Below are 14818 nucleotides of genomic sequence, written 5' to 3'. Positions count from 1 at the left end.
AAGAAGGTGTATGACATAGTCAAGAAGCGATTGGCACTTCCAAAGGAATCCGCTGTTATAGGCAGTCTAAATTTTAAGCATGAGTACATCAGTAATTAAATATTAATGTATAGTGATAAATAATAAAAATAATTAGTAAAGTAAATATATTAAAAAAAATTCTGCACAAAAAAAAATCTTCTAAATATATTTTTTTATGAAAAGATTAATTGCTACATTTGATTCCAAGTTTTAAGTATTTATTACATTTCACATACATGTTTTTTTTTCCTTTATACACAATCAAATAAGAAGAAGAAAAATTAACTTTCTTTTCATTTTCTCTCCTACCAAAAAAATCATCTCAGTTTTCACTCTTTATCTTTCTTTTTCCTTCCACTTTTCTCTCCCAAACTAAGCATAACCTTAAAGTAAACCACTAATTCTCCTGAGACGGATGACCATAGCTGGTACATGTGTAGAAAGTAGTTTGCCCTTTGTCTGCTGATCTCATCTGAAATTAGAATGATTAAAATAAATAAATTTAGACTGTTAAATAAGAGCTTCAAATTGAATTGGCAAATCTACATTAAAGATACCTGTATAGTATAATAGGTAGCTTCCCCATGGCCACATTTTTCACATTTCTTGCTGACCTGTCAAAAAACAATAACATTTAAACATACAAAAATCTGCTAAAAAACTACTAAGTATTGCATGATGCATCACCTTAGAATATTCCATCACCGTATGTTCCTCAATTATTTCCATTCCAAGCTCTCTTCTAATATCCTGCCAAACACATGATAACATAAGGAACAATTGCCAATACTCAACATAAAATGAAATATGTTCATGGTTACGATGAAAAAGTCATAATACTTAAATCCAATTTGGTAGTGTGTGAATCCAAAATTAGTGCCATAAGAAAGCTTTTCTATAATATCAAAGTAATGGTATGATGAACTCAAGAGTCTCTTTCCTCCACTGAGTCCAATAACTGCAGCAGTAGCCATTATATCCTTTCGTAGCCACTATGTACGATCACCATCAATTTTGCCTATTATAACAATGATCCTAAATCGTATCCACTACTCCTTCTGATAAACCAAAGGATATAAAAAATATTAATTATTGTAATAATATAAATAATGAATTATTCAAGATTTCCTTTATAAAGAAGATTAATAATATACCTAATTTCCCTATTTACATTCAATCATTTTTTTTTGTTGTTTTGGGGATTTGGCAAAATATATCATAATATAGAAGGAAGCAAAGATGCAAGAGGGACACATTATTTTTAATTCAGGTGCGAAGAGAAGAGTAAATGAAAGAAATTAGATATCATCCAAATGAAAGAAATTAGATATCATTCAAACTACCAGTGAGAGTTAGAAAGAGCATACTATGGACTCTAAATTCATTAGAACTGCAGACTTCGTGGATACCTTGGCACGGTCAAGCTGTACCTGTGTAACTACCATTGCAGGAAGCCTATATTCAATTTGGCACATATCAGGATTCACAGCAAGAGACAAAAAGCAACGCAGATCAAACCTTGTCCTAGTGATGCACTTGTTATTAATTCTCTGGCTGCTAAATCCACAGCTTTTGCCACAAAATCAGAGCCCTATATTGATGCATAAGAAAAAGCACTAAATTTTGATATATAAAGCAGTAACTACTATTGTAAAAAATTCCAAAGAGCCTAAAAGAAGGAAAAAGAAAGAGAACACGGTATCCATATAGCAAGAGTTGAGCAATTATTATATAGTTGTAATTCTTCCCTAATTCAGGGAAACCATTTGTGTCATCAACATTAAACCACATCTAAGAAGAGCCTACAGATGCAATTTTTACCTCCCCTTTGCTTATCACGACTGATTCCTTTGCTATTTTTTTCCAAGAATTCTTGACAACCTCAGCCGACATATCATTGGAATCCCCACCCGGCTTTGCATGTTAACACTGGCTGCTCAAGGCAACCAATTCGACCTATTAAAGCCTGCAACAACACATTAATATTATCAGTCAATATGTGTGCATGATTTAGGGGAAAAAATGGGAAAATAGAGCAAGGCAAAGAATGTGTTTAGAAGAATTGAGAAATATCAGTAAAGTACTAAGCAATTTCTTTAACTATATATCAACGTTCCAACAAAAATACTTGTATACATCAAAAACCCCAGGTTTGCCGAGGTAAATGTATAAAAAGGGACAAATTTTAGCGGATGGCGAGGAGTTATTTTTCAAAAGAATGAAACAGGTACATACATTATAATTTTTTATATCAAGGGATGCAATTTAAACATTTTTTTAATTAAATACAAAATATTGACTAAAAGAATGAAACAGGGAAGCAAAAGTTTGCAGCCTCATCAAATAAAAGTGAACAATCAATACAATGGATATATTATGAAATGATAGAAGTTCTTGTTTAATGTAAAAATACATCCTCATGTGTGTAACCCTCAGCTGCACCCACCATATCAAAATCAAAATAAAAAATTCAAACAAAACTTTAAATGAATAAGAACAAATTAACAATACCCCACATTATCTTCTTAGTATATGCCACGACAACAAATTAGCAATACACCACATAATTTTTAGCATCAATAATGCAAGAAAGAGATCAATGCTCTTAACCATCAAGTCTCTCGGGAGGCTAACAATGGTTGGCAGAACACACAAAAGTAAAATGTGATTGGCTTTCTCATTTGTCTCTTTACTGATGCCATTTTCCCTAAAGAATGCTTATCCACACCAGTACTGTTTATCCACGTCCTAAGCCAAACTTAAAAGGAGGACAATGATTTAGGTGCATTAGTTACTTGAACCCATTAAAAGAAGTGAACCAATCAAAATAAAATAAAGTGTGCTTCTTTTCTACTGCTTGAGAAGCAAAATGTTAAAAATAATTGCCCAAAGAATTTCCTTTATATGTTATAAACTTAAAATAGATATTAGAGACTATTTAATTTCAAAGTTCACTCGGTCATTATAACAAAAAAAGGGACATCCAACTAAATAATAATAATAATAATAATAATAATAGCTTCTAAAATAGTCTCTATAAAAACTCACATTTTTCAGAATCTTAAAATCACTTTTTTTGAAGCTTTTGACTAACAATAGTTATAAAGACTTTAAGCACATGCAATGGAACCAAGTCAAGGGAGTACCTTTTTAATCTTCTAAGACCTTTTTTGGTTTTCTTTGTTATCACCACCTACACACACTAGGAACCTCAAAGAAAAATTTCAAAGTTCACTCGGCCATTATAACATAAAAAAGGACACCCAACTACATAATAATAATAATAATAATAATAATAATAATAATAATAATAATAATTAAATAAAATAAAAAAACACAAACTAAGAGAGAGCAAGAAAAAAACCTGCGTTTCTTCTTGTTGAACAAAAAACCTGGGCTTCTTCCTGTTGAACAATAGATTAAAATAATTAAAGAATATAAATGATATCAATACCAATCAATTGTTACAATGATTATCATCAAAATCTTGCATGTATCATTCATTAGACACCCAGCGTGGAATTTGCAGGATGCGCACTGATGCACATGAATTTTTAAGATTAAAAACTAAAACTTCATTTAGGCATTTCATCAAACACATAACTTACAACCCATATGGGGAAGATGACAAAAAAATTAGCTCGGGAAAATAAAAAAGGAACCAAAAACATAGTTGAAAAATCAGTAAAAAAAAATAAAATAACTATTATTAAGAAGCAAACATGCATAACAACAAACAAAATTAGAACCTTGCAAATAAAAACAAATAGTGATGAAACAAACATGCATAACAGCAAAAGAGGAAAAAACATGCCTGTTGGATGCTTCTTCGTCGATAGCCCGACAAAATAAAAAGGAACCAAAAACAAAATTGAAAAATCAGTAAGAAAAAATATAACACTGAGATGTTAATGCTATAAAAGGACACTCGTGAAGAAAACTGCAAAGCAGTGAAACCTGATAATCTTCTGAACTGAGAAGAAGCCATGACAGTGAGAATAAACTGCTCCATTCAAAACACCCTTTGTCTCCTTAACCCTCCCTTGTTTTCCCTTCGTTACAGAGCTTCTCCCCTGAAGCTGAAACCTCAATTGCATTTTCGTCAAAACCCCTCTCGAGGAGCTTTGTTTTGAGAGAGAGAAAGCTTCCAAGTTGTACAGAGAAAGAAAGTGAGTGAGAGAGAAAGAGAAAAGAGCCTTTTGCCATGGGAGAAAGAGAAATGGAAAAATAAAAAGAAAACTGAAAAAACTTGGGATAAAGATTGGAAAAGGAGACACCTGCAACAATACGTGGAGCAACCAAGGAAGTGGAAAATGAAAAGGTTAGAAAAGAGGACATATGGAACAAATACGTGGAGCAACCAAGAGAGTGGGAAATGAAAAGCCTAAAAGACCAAAAAACCAAGGAAATGGACCAAAAAACACATGGCAGCAAGGTGGCAGAAAACCAACCCAACTTAGAAGGGCATAAATGACCAAAAAACAAAAAACTTGGACAGGTGTCAAGCTCTCAGCAATGGGTATTTTAACAAAAAAACCAAAATTTTGGACAGCTGTCAACCTCTCAGCCATAGGTATTTCAGTATTTTCCATTTACTTCTCTTTTACTATATAGATATTGATGTTTCGTTTATTATGTTTCAATTTCGTTTTATTATTTTCAATTGTTATTGATAGTATTTTCTGTTATTTGAGTGCTTTAATTTCTTTATATAATATAACTAATATGTAATAACTATATATTCATTGTTCTTTATAAAAAATATTTAAAAAAATCAAAAGTTTGAAAGTATTGTATAAATTAATTATAATTAAACCAAAAATATTATCAAATTTTAAAAATTAAATAATATAAGCAAAAAAAATTATATTTAATAACATCATTTTCTTAAAAACTAAATATTATTTTACAATTTTTTTAAAATTAAATCAATAAAAATTAATTTTCATAAAATATAAATTTATTTTTTTTTAAAATAAATTAAAAAAGTATCTCCTTAAGAAATCGTGTTCCTCAATCCCGACTCTTCAACACAAAACTGGCGTATTTGAGAATTTAAGGGGGTGTTTGGTTTGGTTGTTTTTTGTTTTCATTTTCACTGAAAACAGAAAACGGTAATAAAAATGTGTTTGGTTGAATTTCTAAAAACATTTTGAGTGAAAATGAAAATAGGAAACAACTAGAAAATGAAACCAATATAAATTCTCGTTTTGAGTGTTTTCAGTTGAGAACAGAAAACCTCATTTCGGGTAAAATGAAATTGCGATGACAATGAATGTAATTTTAAACAAATCTAAAAATACAAAAAGACAAGAAGTGAATATATAATAAATATTCAGTATTTTTATTTCATGAAAACAAAAAAAAAAAGAAGTCAAACCAAACATGTTTTCAGAATTTTAATCTTTTGAAAATAAAAACAGGGAATGAAAATAGAAAATAAAAATGCAAACCAAACACCCCCTAAATTTTTGACTGGATTATATTGGAAATAAAGAGGAGAGAGAAGGTGCAATTTCACAAAAAAAAATCTAATTTTTCAAATATGATTTTTTTTTGAAGCTGACAGCTTTTTTGTAAGGCAAACATGATAGCTATTTACATTTTTTAATTAAAAAATAAAAAAAAAACAAAAAATGTATTTTTTAAGGTTAAAACAAAAGATATTATTAGTTAAGATACGAAGTGAAAAAAAACTAATCCTAATTAAAGAATTATTTTTTTCATAAAAACTACCATAATAATACGGCGACCATAAATTACTTTTCATGTATAAAACATATAATTAGATGACATGATGATAGTAAACATTTTGATTGTCATATTATATGTTATTTATTTACTACTGTTAAAATAGTTATTATTATATAAAATCAACATATCAACATCAACATTATAGTGTCAATATATTTAAATTTTAATTTGTTGATCAGAATCTTCAGCTCAATATTTCACACCCCCTCATAAAAAAGGAAAAGAAAATCTTGTTTTTTTTTTTTCTTTAATGACAACAGAAAAAGAAAAGAAAATGTTAAGAAGAGTAAAAAACGGTTGACTGATCGTATTCATTTACTAGTGTTAGGATGTTCAGTCAACTACCTCATCGCAGCAGATGTTACTCTGTCTCTTTCAGTTTGTTGTTTAGAAGATTTAAATTTAAAATGATATTTTTTATAAGACTCAAATAATAATATTTTTTATTAATTATTTTTGGATTAAATATATCTTTCATTGAAAGAAGAGATATAATATAATGATAAATAATTAAAATAGAAATAAGTATTAATAATAAGGATAATTTAAAAAAAACTATAAATTTAAGATAAATTTATTATTATTAATTAAATTAATTATTTTTCTTATTTTTGATGAATATTGTAATTGAGTTTTATATATAAAAATGAAGGGAATACCAAACAAAAAAATTAATAAAAAATAAATTCATATCTCAAAAATGCATAAATTCAATTTTTACTGTTGTGAAGACTTTATTTTTCAATATGAGGTATGTCTATATTGATTGCGGACCTGACTCTTTTTAAAGTGTATTTTTACACCTAAATATTAACATATCTCTCAAAATTTGAAGGGACAATAAGGAAACAATTTTGATGGCAGTGAGTTTCCGTGAGCCAAATCACCATACATGTTCAAAAAAAGAGGATTAGGTTGATGGAGTGACATCAAACTTCAAAGTATTCGCATCCACGGAGCGTGAAGTCCAACGTGCTTGACACTACGTGGAGAGAGAGAGAGTGTGTTCTCAAAAACCAAAACAAAACCCCAAAATTTTTGAAATAACCCTCTCTCACGCTTCTTCTTCTTCTCCCCACTCTCACTCCACTTCGTAACTCACCACCAACCTACGCACCGAGATCTAAACCGCCGAACATTCTCGAACCCTCCCAGATCGAACAAGTTCGTGTTCATTCCTCTCTCTCTCTCTCTCTCTCTTTTCCTTTCATACCATTTCTCAATTCTCACTTTCTTTCTTAGAAAGAAAGGGGTGAGAGTGATGGGGGATGAAAAAGGTGAGAAGAAAGAAAAAACTAGTCCCAGTGCCAGTGGAGGGAACGATAGCAAGAAGAACGAGAAGAAGAAGAAAGGGTTTATTTCGCGAATTTGGAACGCGATTTTCAGGTCGAACCGCGACGACTTTGAGAAGAGGCTTGAGTATATTACAAAAGAGGAAAACATGGCTCTGACTAGATTGAGCAACAGATCTCGCTCTTGGAGGCGAACCTCTCGCCAACTAATTCTATTCTCTGTTTTATTTGAGGTAACTACATCGATTTTATCTTTTTTTATTTTATTTTTTATTCTTCTATTGAAAGTGAGTTGTTTTGCTTTTCACTCCTCACTTGCCGCTGCGGATGGATGTAAGGTTTTAAATTGCGGTCGCAGTCGCGGAGTCTCTGAAAATCTTGACATTGTGAAAAATTGTGAATGCGATGTGGTTTTGGAGAATTAAAAAATCCCGATGTTGTGGAAAATTTTGGCTGCAAGTGTGGTCTCTTAAAAGACTGGTGAATTTGAGAAATTGTGGTTTTTAAAGACTGGAGAATTTTAGAACCTTAGATATTTGAAGGAATTAAGCAGAGGCGGACAATTTTATGTATTTGGTTTTTTGAAAGATTATTGTCTTGGGTTTAGTCCCCTGAGGATTTTAAGGGTTGTTGCCTTGTTGGTGTTTTAGATTTGTTTTATATTTTGGATCTTGGGAGGACTCGGTTTTTGAAAGGATTGGTTTTTTGGAGGATTTGGGTTAAAAAAAGTTATTTGTGTTTGGGAATGAATGGTTGGTTTTTCTTTCTTTGCCATTCTAGGAATGATGTTTTAAAAGTTAGTTTAGGAGAACTGATTTTGTTTGGACGGGAAAGTATAACCACTTTTTGAATGTAAATGTAGATGTGGTTTCAATTTTTCAGTAGGGTCTTTGAAAAAAATGAAAATAAATCTTTTGAGGAGTGTGCAGTAATGTTTCCCTTTTATTGAGTGACAATGGAGGGTTTACTTGAATTTTAAATTTCTTCTCTGACAAATTAATATATTCTTATTGATTATTGAGGGTGTTTTTATAAATGGATTTTGCTTAAAATGGTTTCAACTTTCAGGTCATTGCTGTAGGTTATGCTATTATGACAACAAGATCAATGGATATGAATTGGAAAATGAGGGCAATCCGAGTTTTGCCAATGTTTCTTTTGCCTGCCTTGTCTTCAGCTACATATACTGCATTTGTCAGCTTCACCAGGATGTGTAAGTTTCCAAACTCAAAAGGTTTACAATCAACATGAAAGACAATTTATTTATTTTATTTCGTTTTGTAAATTAGAGCATCATATATTTATCTGTTCTACTGAATTTGCATCTGACTTCTAGGCCAAGAGAAACTTTATGTCTTCTGATTTTTATTCTCAAATTCAAGCTTGTCAACTGTTCTAGTCCTCCCATTTTTGAAGTTGTTTACGAGTTCTGATTCCATCACTTAACAACTTAGTGGGAGTGGAAAAGTTTATATTTTAGCATTCAAATAAAACTCCTTCACACAGTCACATATATCCTGACCAATGACTTCCCAGTATTCCCAATGACTATTAGTTCAAACTTGAACATGTGGAAGATGTATTTGCCCGATTCATTATTTCTTGGTACCCTGCAATATTTGGGAGTACATGAAGCTTTGTGGGACGACAAGAAAGACTTGTCAAATTGGGATGCTTTTGGTTCTTCACACCAAATCCTTTATAGCCTGTTGTAAACAGACTTTAAAATATCATCCCATTTGGCACTGAGAGAAGAAAACAGAAAGAATTCAAGCTGAATCTATTTTTCGAAGAATTTCCCGAGCATATAAGGTAATATCAAGCCGAATTGTTCATGGGATGTTATATATGCTGTCAACATGTGTGGAATTAAGGTGTCAACCTTAATACAATATATTATGGTTTGCATATTTGTTTGTCTTCCAGAACCGCACGTCTTCAAAACCAACATCCCACCATCATTATAAGTGTCTTGAACCTTCGGTAGAATCCAATCCCAGCACTTGAAAAGCTCCCGAAATCCATTTGAACTTGATTTCATCGTAGGCTTTTTCAAGAGGGCCCTTACTTGGATGTCATTTCCTCATGAGTTTAATGTATGCGTGCTCGATAATGGTGAGCGAAGTACCATCTCTGACTCTAAGAATCTTGTAACAGTTATCCGTGCCAGTTGACCGGAGGACTAAGGACTAGGAGAGCCAACAACCAGAGGATGAGTGTTTCCGATGCCAGTTGGAGGAGAGGGCCAACAACCGGAGGACGAGAGAGCCAAAAATGCTTGATTTTTAACATTACATTCATCAAAAGGTCCTAGAGATCTTGTACAAAAACAACATTTATTAGAAGTTTGGTATCTTTAGTCATAAGTGGTGAAAGCTATCATGCACAACCCAGTGATAAGCTAGTATTTAGATTTGATATGCCAAGTGCAAAAATGATATTATTTAATTTTAAATATAAAATTGTGGTTTTATAGGTGATCGCAAGGACCAGAAAATTCTTGAAAGTCTTAGAGCTGAAAGGAAGGCAAAAATTGATGAGCTCAAAGAGAAGACAAATTATTACATTACTCAACAACTCATTCAGGTCAGTGACAGATCTAGAAATGTTTGGTAGTGGGGGCAATATTGATGCATAAATTTATAGCATTAAAAATATAAAACAACATTGTTAAAGTATAGATCATAGTTGTCAATAGCGGCCGTTGCGACCGCTATAGCGGCGGAGCGGCACCCATCCGCGACAGACATGTGTGTAGTGGCGCGGTTTCGTGTTGCGGCTGGAGCAGCCGCTATCGCGGCAGAGCAGCGTGGGTTGCGGAGCAGTATTTTGTGCCACTACTTTGAAGCGCTGGTGGTTCTGAGTGGGTTTAGTGGTTCTGTTCTGTGTTGCTTCTTCTGCTTTGTTCTTCCCAGAGAGGGAGGGAGGGAGGGAGGGAGGGAGAGAGAGAGGGCTTTGTGTTGCTTCTTCTACTCTGTTCTGTGTTGCTAAGAAACCCTCGATCTCAAATATCACTTGACGAAGTTGCACCCGCGCGCTCCACCAACTATTTATCTCCACATCTCCCAAAATTGTCCTGCCTTAACAATTATCTAGTATCTACCATGTGTATACAGTAGATTCACGTCGTTTTAATATACCATTAGGGGGATTCAACAAAAAAAACATATATACCACTAGGGTTGGCTTATGTAGAGGCAAACAATATTAATATATAATAATAATGTTAATAATTAAATAATATAGAAATAGTATTAAATAAATATAATAATATCATAATTTTATAATATTAAAAACTTATATATATATATATTTTTGTTTTTGAACATATATATATATATATTATTAATTATTTATATATTTATATTTTTGTTTTAAAGTTTAACATATCTAGTTAAATTGTAGCCGAACAATATTAATATATAAATGATATTAAATAAATATAATAATATCATAATTATATAATATTAAAAACTTATATATATATATTTATATTTTTGTTTTTGAACATATATATATATATTATTAATTATTTAACATATATAAAAAAAACATTAGAATAGCGGTCATCCCGCTATCCGCTATCCCGCTATCCCACTTTTGGGGTCCACCGCTCCGCTACGCCGGTGTTGACAACTATGGTATAGATATACATCACAATTCAGGTTAGTGACATGATGTTTGGTAGTGGGGGGCAATATTGATACATAAATTTATAGCATTAAAAATATAACACAACTTGTTAAAGTATAAATATATATCATAATTGTTCTTTACGAGTTTTTATATTATGAAAATATTGGGTGATTTTCACACCTTCAAAAATCCCTCTATGTATGAGTAACTAAACAATTATTCAACATTCATCTCTTGTACGATTTCTCGTCTGATTCTTGATGATATTACTAATTATCGACTTTTGTGGGAAAGAGAGAAAATAGGAATAAGATATTTGAAGTTCTTTTCTTGGTCTCAAATATAAGAAAATTTCAACTAATTAACTTTATCTTATTTAATGTTATTATCTCTAAAATATCTTTCATTTAATTGAGGTGTTAGTTTCAACAACTCTTTTTTAATTGAGTCCTGATTTCAATTTCTAATGAAGCATAAGTTGGAAAAATACTTTTAATTGAAATTAATACAATTATATGTGGATAACTAATTTAGAGAAAGGACCAGAATTTTTTTTTGAAAGGAGGGCAAAAATTGATACATAGATTTACAGCATTAAAAATATAACACAACATTATGAAAATATTGGATGATTTTCACATTTTCAAGAATCCCTCTCTATATAAGTCACTAAACAATTATTCAACCACTGACTTTGGTTGAAAAAAAAAATAGGAATAGACATAAGAAGAAAAATACTTTTTTTTTTCTTGGTCTCAAATATAAGAAAATTTCAACTAATTAACTTTATCTTATTTAATGTTATTATCTCTAAAATATCCTTCATTTAATTGAGGTGTTAGTTTCAACGACTCTTAATTCCTTATACCAATTTCTAATGAAGCATAAATTGGAGAAAAATTTACTTTTTAATTGAAACTAATACAATTAAATGTTGATAACCAAATTAGAGCTGAAAGTCTTAGAGCTGAAAGGAAGGCAAAAATTGATGAGCTCAATGAGAAGACAAATTATTACATTACTCAACAACTCATTCAGGTCAGTGACATCAGATCTAGAAATATTTGGTAGTTGGGACAATATTGATACATAAATTTATAGCATTAAAATTATAACATAACATTCTTAAAGTATAAATATACATCACAATTGTTCTCCACGAGTTTTTTATATTATGAAAATATTGGATGATTTTCACGTTTTCAAAAATCCCTCTCTATATAAGCAACTAAACAATTATACCATTCACCTCTCCTCTCCTATGATTCCTCATCTTATTCTTGATGGTATTCACAACAGAAAATGTTAGATGCAGTTAAAAAAGTTATATTCAATTTAAAGTCACTCATTATTGACTTATTTAATGTTTATTATCTCTAAAATATCTTTCATTTGAGGTGTTAGCTTCAACGAATCTTTATTAATTCCTGATACCAATTTCTAATGAAGCATAAGTTGGACAAAAATTTACTTTTTAATTGAAACTAATACTAAACTAACTTTCTTAGTTAGAGTGAATCATTTCTTATTTTTTATATGTAAGATCTAATATACACTATATAAAGAAACTTGAGAGATTAGTGGGGGCATTTCCCCCCAGTGTTAAACCTGCATCCGTCCCTGACTCAGGTAATTGTTTAAAGCAAGTATTGTTATAGGACTTTCAATATCTCCTTGTTCCTTCTCATTTAGAGCAGATGAAATATACTTGGGTTGTATTGAACTATTGATCAATTCATGCTTCTTAATGACAAAACCTTAAGGTATTGTCTAGTGCATTGTATAAAGTAGATCTTTATTGTAAGAAAATTCCATTTTTACTAGGTGTTTGCACCTAAGTAGTCAAATCTAGCCAAACATTTTGATTCCTTACAATCACTCTTCCAACACTTGATATCACCTAATAAGAAAAAAACCGGCCTCCTTCCTTGCTCTAGTGTAAGCCCCACTGCCAATGCCACTACCACTTACACAACTAATTATCAGATACAACATATCGATAGGAGCCTTCAAGAAATAAGGAACCTGAAGGGCTTTTTATAATCCAAACTTAATAAAAATCCTAATCAATCAAACAAAAACTCGCAAAATGAAATCTTATAAAGACAAGATAAATACCTCAATTGCAAAAGTAGAAAGACAGTTATTCCAAAAAGTAACACATAATTAATAAATATTTTATATCACCCTCTTTCAATAGTTGCCTATTTTTCTTTCTTTCTGGTTTGCTGTTGAATCTGACTTTTTGCTTTGCCTATTTTTCCACTAGCCCATTTTTCTTTCTCTTTCATGTATCTTCATTCTTCATTTGGGTTAATAGAAGTTTCTTGGTTCCTTCGGTATATTTTCATCCTATAGTTAACTAGTGTCTTTTTATTGCTAATAATATGTAGCATCATGCTATCTTGCTGCTTATGCAACTGGGTAACAGGGATGGTATAAGAGCCTAGCCTATTTTTACTATCAGGTCATGTCCCCATTGATTTGACTTAAGATGTAGGAACATGGTCAAAATACTCTAGGCAATCCTCTTCCCTTGAGCTAGCTTTTGGGTTGAGTTAGGTCAGTCAATTTTCAATAACTTGTACTAAATTTCAAGTTATGTTGGAAACTTTTGCACATTAAACATTCACTTCGGATTTTCTTCAAGCTGTCACCAAATGTGATTGCATCCATTAAGTTAATTGTTATTAAGACTTTTGCCTTGGAGAAGATAACAAATCACACAAACAATTCTATCACTTGAATCCTAGTTTCTTTATTTTATTACGACCAAGTATATTCCTTTGCTTTGAAGTGCATTATAAAAGTCAACTTGATATATTTATTTGCAAAATACTTTAATATTATTGTGTATTATACTTAGCTCTTGTGATCCACAGAGATATGATACAGATCCTGCAGCAAAGGCAGCAGCTGCAACTGTTTTAGCATCCAAGTTGGGTGCAGATTCGGGTTTGAAAGTGTATGTGGGGGATGAATCTTCTGGTGTTTCAACAGGGAAGACCAAGGATGTTGAAGTCGTTCAGTCTAGTGGGCTTCGAAATCGCAAACAAGTGACCTCTAGATCCACTAGTCCAGGGACAACTACACCAAATTATTCTGATCAACAATTAGTTGGTTCTGGGAAAATTGATCAAACCCAAACTCATGAGCATAATCAGCTTGTAGTTGTTGAACATCACAATCCTCAAAGTTCAACAATGAACGATGGAGGATGGATTGCTCGAATTGCAGCATTGCTTGTGGGTGAGGATCCAACACAGTCTTATGCACTTATATGCGGTAACTGCCACATGCATAATGGTAAGTTGGCTGCATTTGATGTTCTAGGCTTATGTTCATACACAAAGTAATAGCTACTTATCATTTCTGAATACAGTTTAAATTGTGTTTTTGTCTACTTGTTTCCTTTCAGGTCTTGCTCGGAAGGAGGATTTCCCATTTATTACTTATTACTGCCCACACTGTCACGCCCTGAACAAACCAAAGCAATCGGATGAGCGTATATCTGGTTTAAATTCCCATAACACTCAGTCTCCTAAAACAGATGACGGTGAAGAAGTTAAAAATGCTAGTGATTCTGCAGTCCGGAGTGTAATAAGAAGTGATAATCCCGTAAATACTAGCCCTGAGATTGAGGAAGTATCTGAACCGGCTATTTCAGAGGAGAAAAGCTAGTTAAAAGACAAGCCTGATTTGGGGATGGACTGTTTAGATGACATGTCTAGGCCCCTGTTTCAGGTCACAGACCAACTATAAGGAAACCAACTACAGACCAACTATAAGGAAACCAACTTTGTAGTTGGTTTCCTTATTGCTGTTGTAACAGGAAGAGTTTTGATAACTTTGAGACTTGTGATTTATAAATTATAACACATAAATTACATGGCTTGCTTATGAATTAAAGCAATTTTGGGATTTCCATATAATTTTTCTTTCTTTTTTTGTCCGGATAGTCTTATTTCAAAAATGAGATTGTGTAAAGGGTTTAAACTTTGAATGTTGTTGCAACTTGCAAAGGTTGTGTTTAGATCTGATCAATGTAAAATTTGTTGAAACTATATACATATCATTCATGATGGACAATGGCATCTTGTGATGCATGTAACATG

The 14818-nt window shown here is 31.8% G+C and overlaps 2 protein-coding genes across 4 annotated transcripts; one reads left to right on the top strand and one right to left on the bottom strand.

Annotated features, from left to right (window-relative positions):
- Positions 1-197: 197 nt before the first annotated feature.
- On the bottom strand, positions 198-4581 carry LOC100816031 (DNA-directed RNA polymerase I subunit RPA12). 3 transcript variants are annotated; one of them, XM_026126413.2, is made up of 7 exons: positions 2632-4581; positions 1843-1987; positions 1540-1612; positions 1389-1459; positions 709-771; positions 579-635; positions 198-493 (listed from the first exon to the last, which is right to left on the bottom strand). In XM_026126413.2, the coding sequence occupies exons 2-7, from the start codon at positions 1912-1914 to the stop codon at positions 419-421; spliced, it is 411 nt and encodes a 136-aa protein (XP_025982198.1). In that variant the 5' UTR covers positions 1915-1987; positions 2632-4581; the 3' UTR covers positions 198-418. The 3 variants fall into 3 exon arrangements, with proteins under 3 accessions (XP_025982198.1, XP_025982197.1, XP_014624964.1); XM_026126412.2 differs by having other exon boundaries at positions 1843-2779; positions 3168-4581; XM_014769478.3 differs by having other exon boundaries at positions 3168-4581.
- Positions 4582-6700: 2119 nt separating this feature from the next.
- Positions 6701-14616, top strand: LOC100815496 (uncharacterized protein At2g24330). Its single transcript, XM_003549169.5, has 5 exons — positions 6701-7300; positions 8136-8280; positions 9544-9653; positions 13586-14009; positions 14122-14616. The coding sequence occupies exons 1-5, from the start codon at positions 7037-7039 to the stop codon at positions 14382-14384; spliced, it is 1206 nt and encodes a 401-aa protein (XP_003549217.1). The 5' UTR covers positions 6701-7036; the 3' UTR covers positions 14385-14616.
- The last annotated feature ends 202 nt before the right edge of the window (positions 14617-14818 follow it).

Source organism: Glycine max, chromosome 17 (genome assembly GCF_000004515.6).
Source record: "Glycine max cultivar Williams 82 chromosome 17, Glycine_max_v4.0, whole genome shotgun sequence".
Taxonomy (NCBI): Eukaryota; Viridiplantae; Streptophyta; class Magnoliopsida; order Fabales; family Fabaceae; genus Glycine; species Glycine max.
This window is presented reverse-complemented; position numbering and strand designations above follow the sequence as displayed.

Bases quoted from the DNA above. Each gene is read 5' to 3' on its own strand.
- LOC100815496 (XM_003549169.5), top strand. From the start codon at position 7,037: ATGGGGGATGAAAAAGGTGAGAAGAAAGAAAAAACTAGTCCCAGTGCC. The intron at 8,281-9,543 runs GTAAGTTTCCAA...GTGGTTTTATAG, and splicing joins TGTCAGCTTCACCAGGATGT to GTGATCGCAAGGACCAGAAA. The intron at 14,010-14,121 runs GTAAGTTGGCTG...GTTTCCTTTCAG, and splicing joins TAACTGCCACATGCATAATG to GTCTTGCTCGGAAGGAGGAT.
- LOC100816031 (XM_026126413.2), bottom strand. From the start codon at position 1,914: ATGTCGGCTGAGGTTGTCAAGAATTCTTGGAAAAAAATAGCAAAGGAA. The intron at 1,460-1,539 runs GTTTGATCTGCG...CTGCAATGGTAG, and splicing joins AAGTGCATCACTAGGACAAG to TTACACAGGTACAGCTTGAC. The intron at 494-578 runs GTATCTTTAATG...TTCTAATTTCAG, and splicing joins CTACCTATTATACTATACAG to ATGAGATCAGCAGACAAAGG.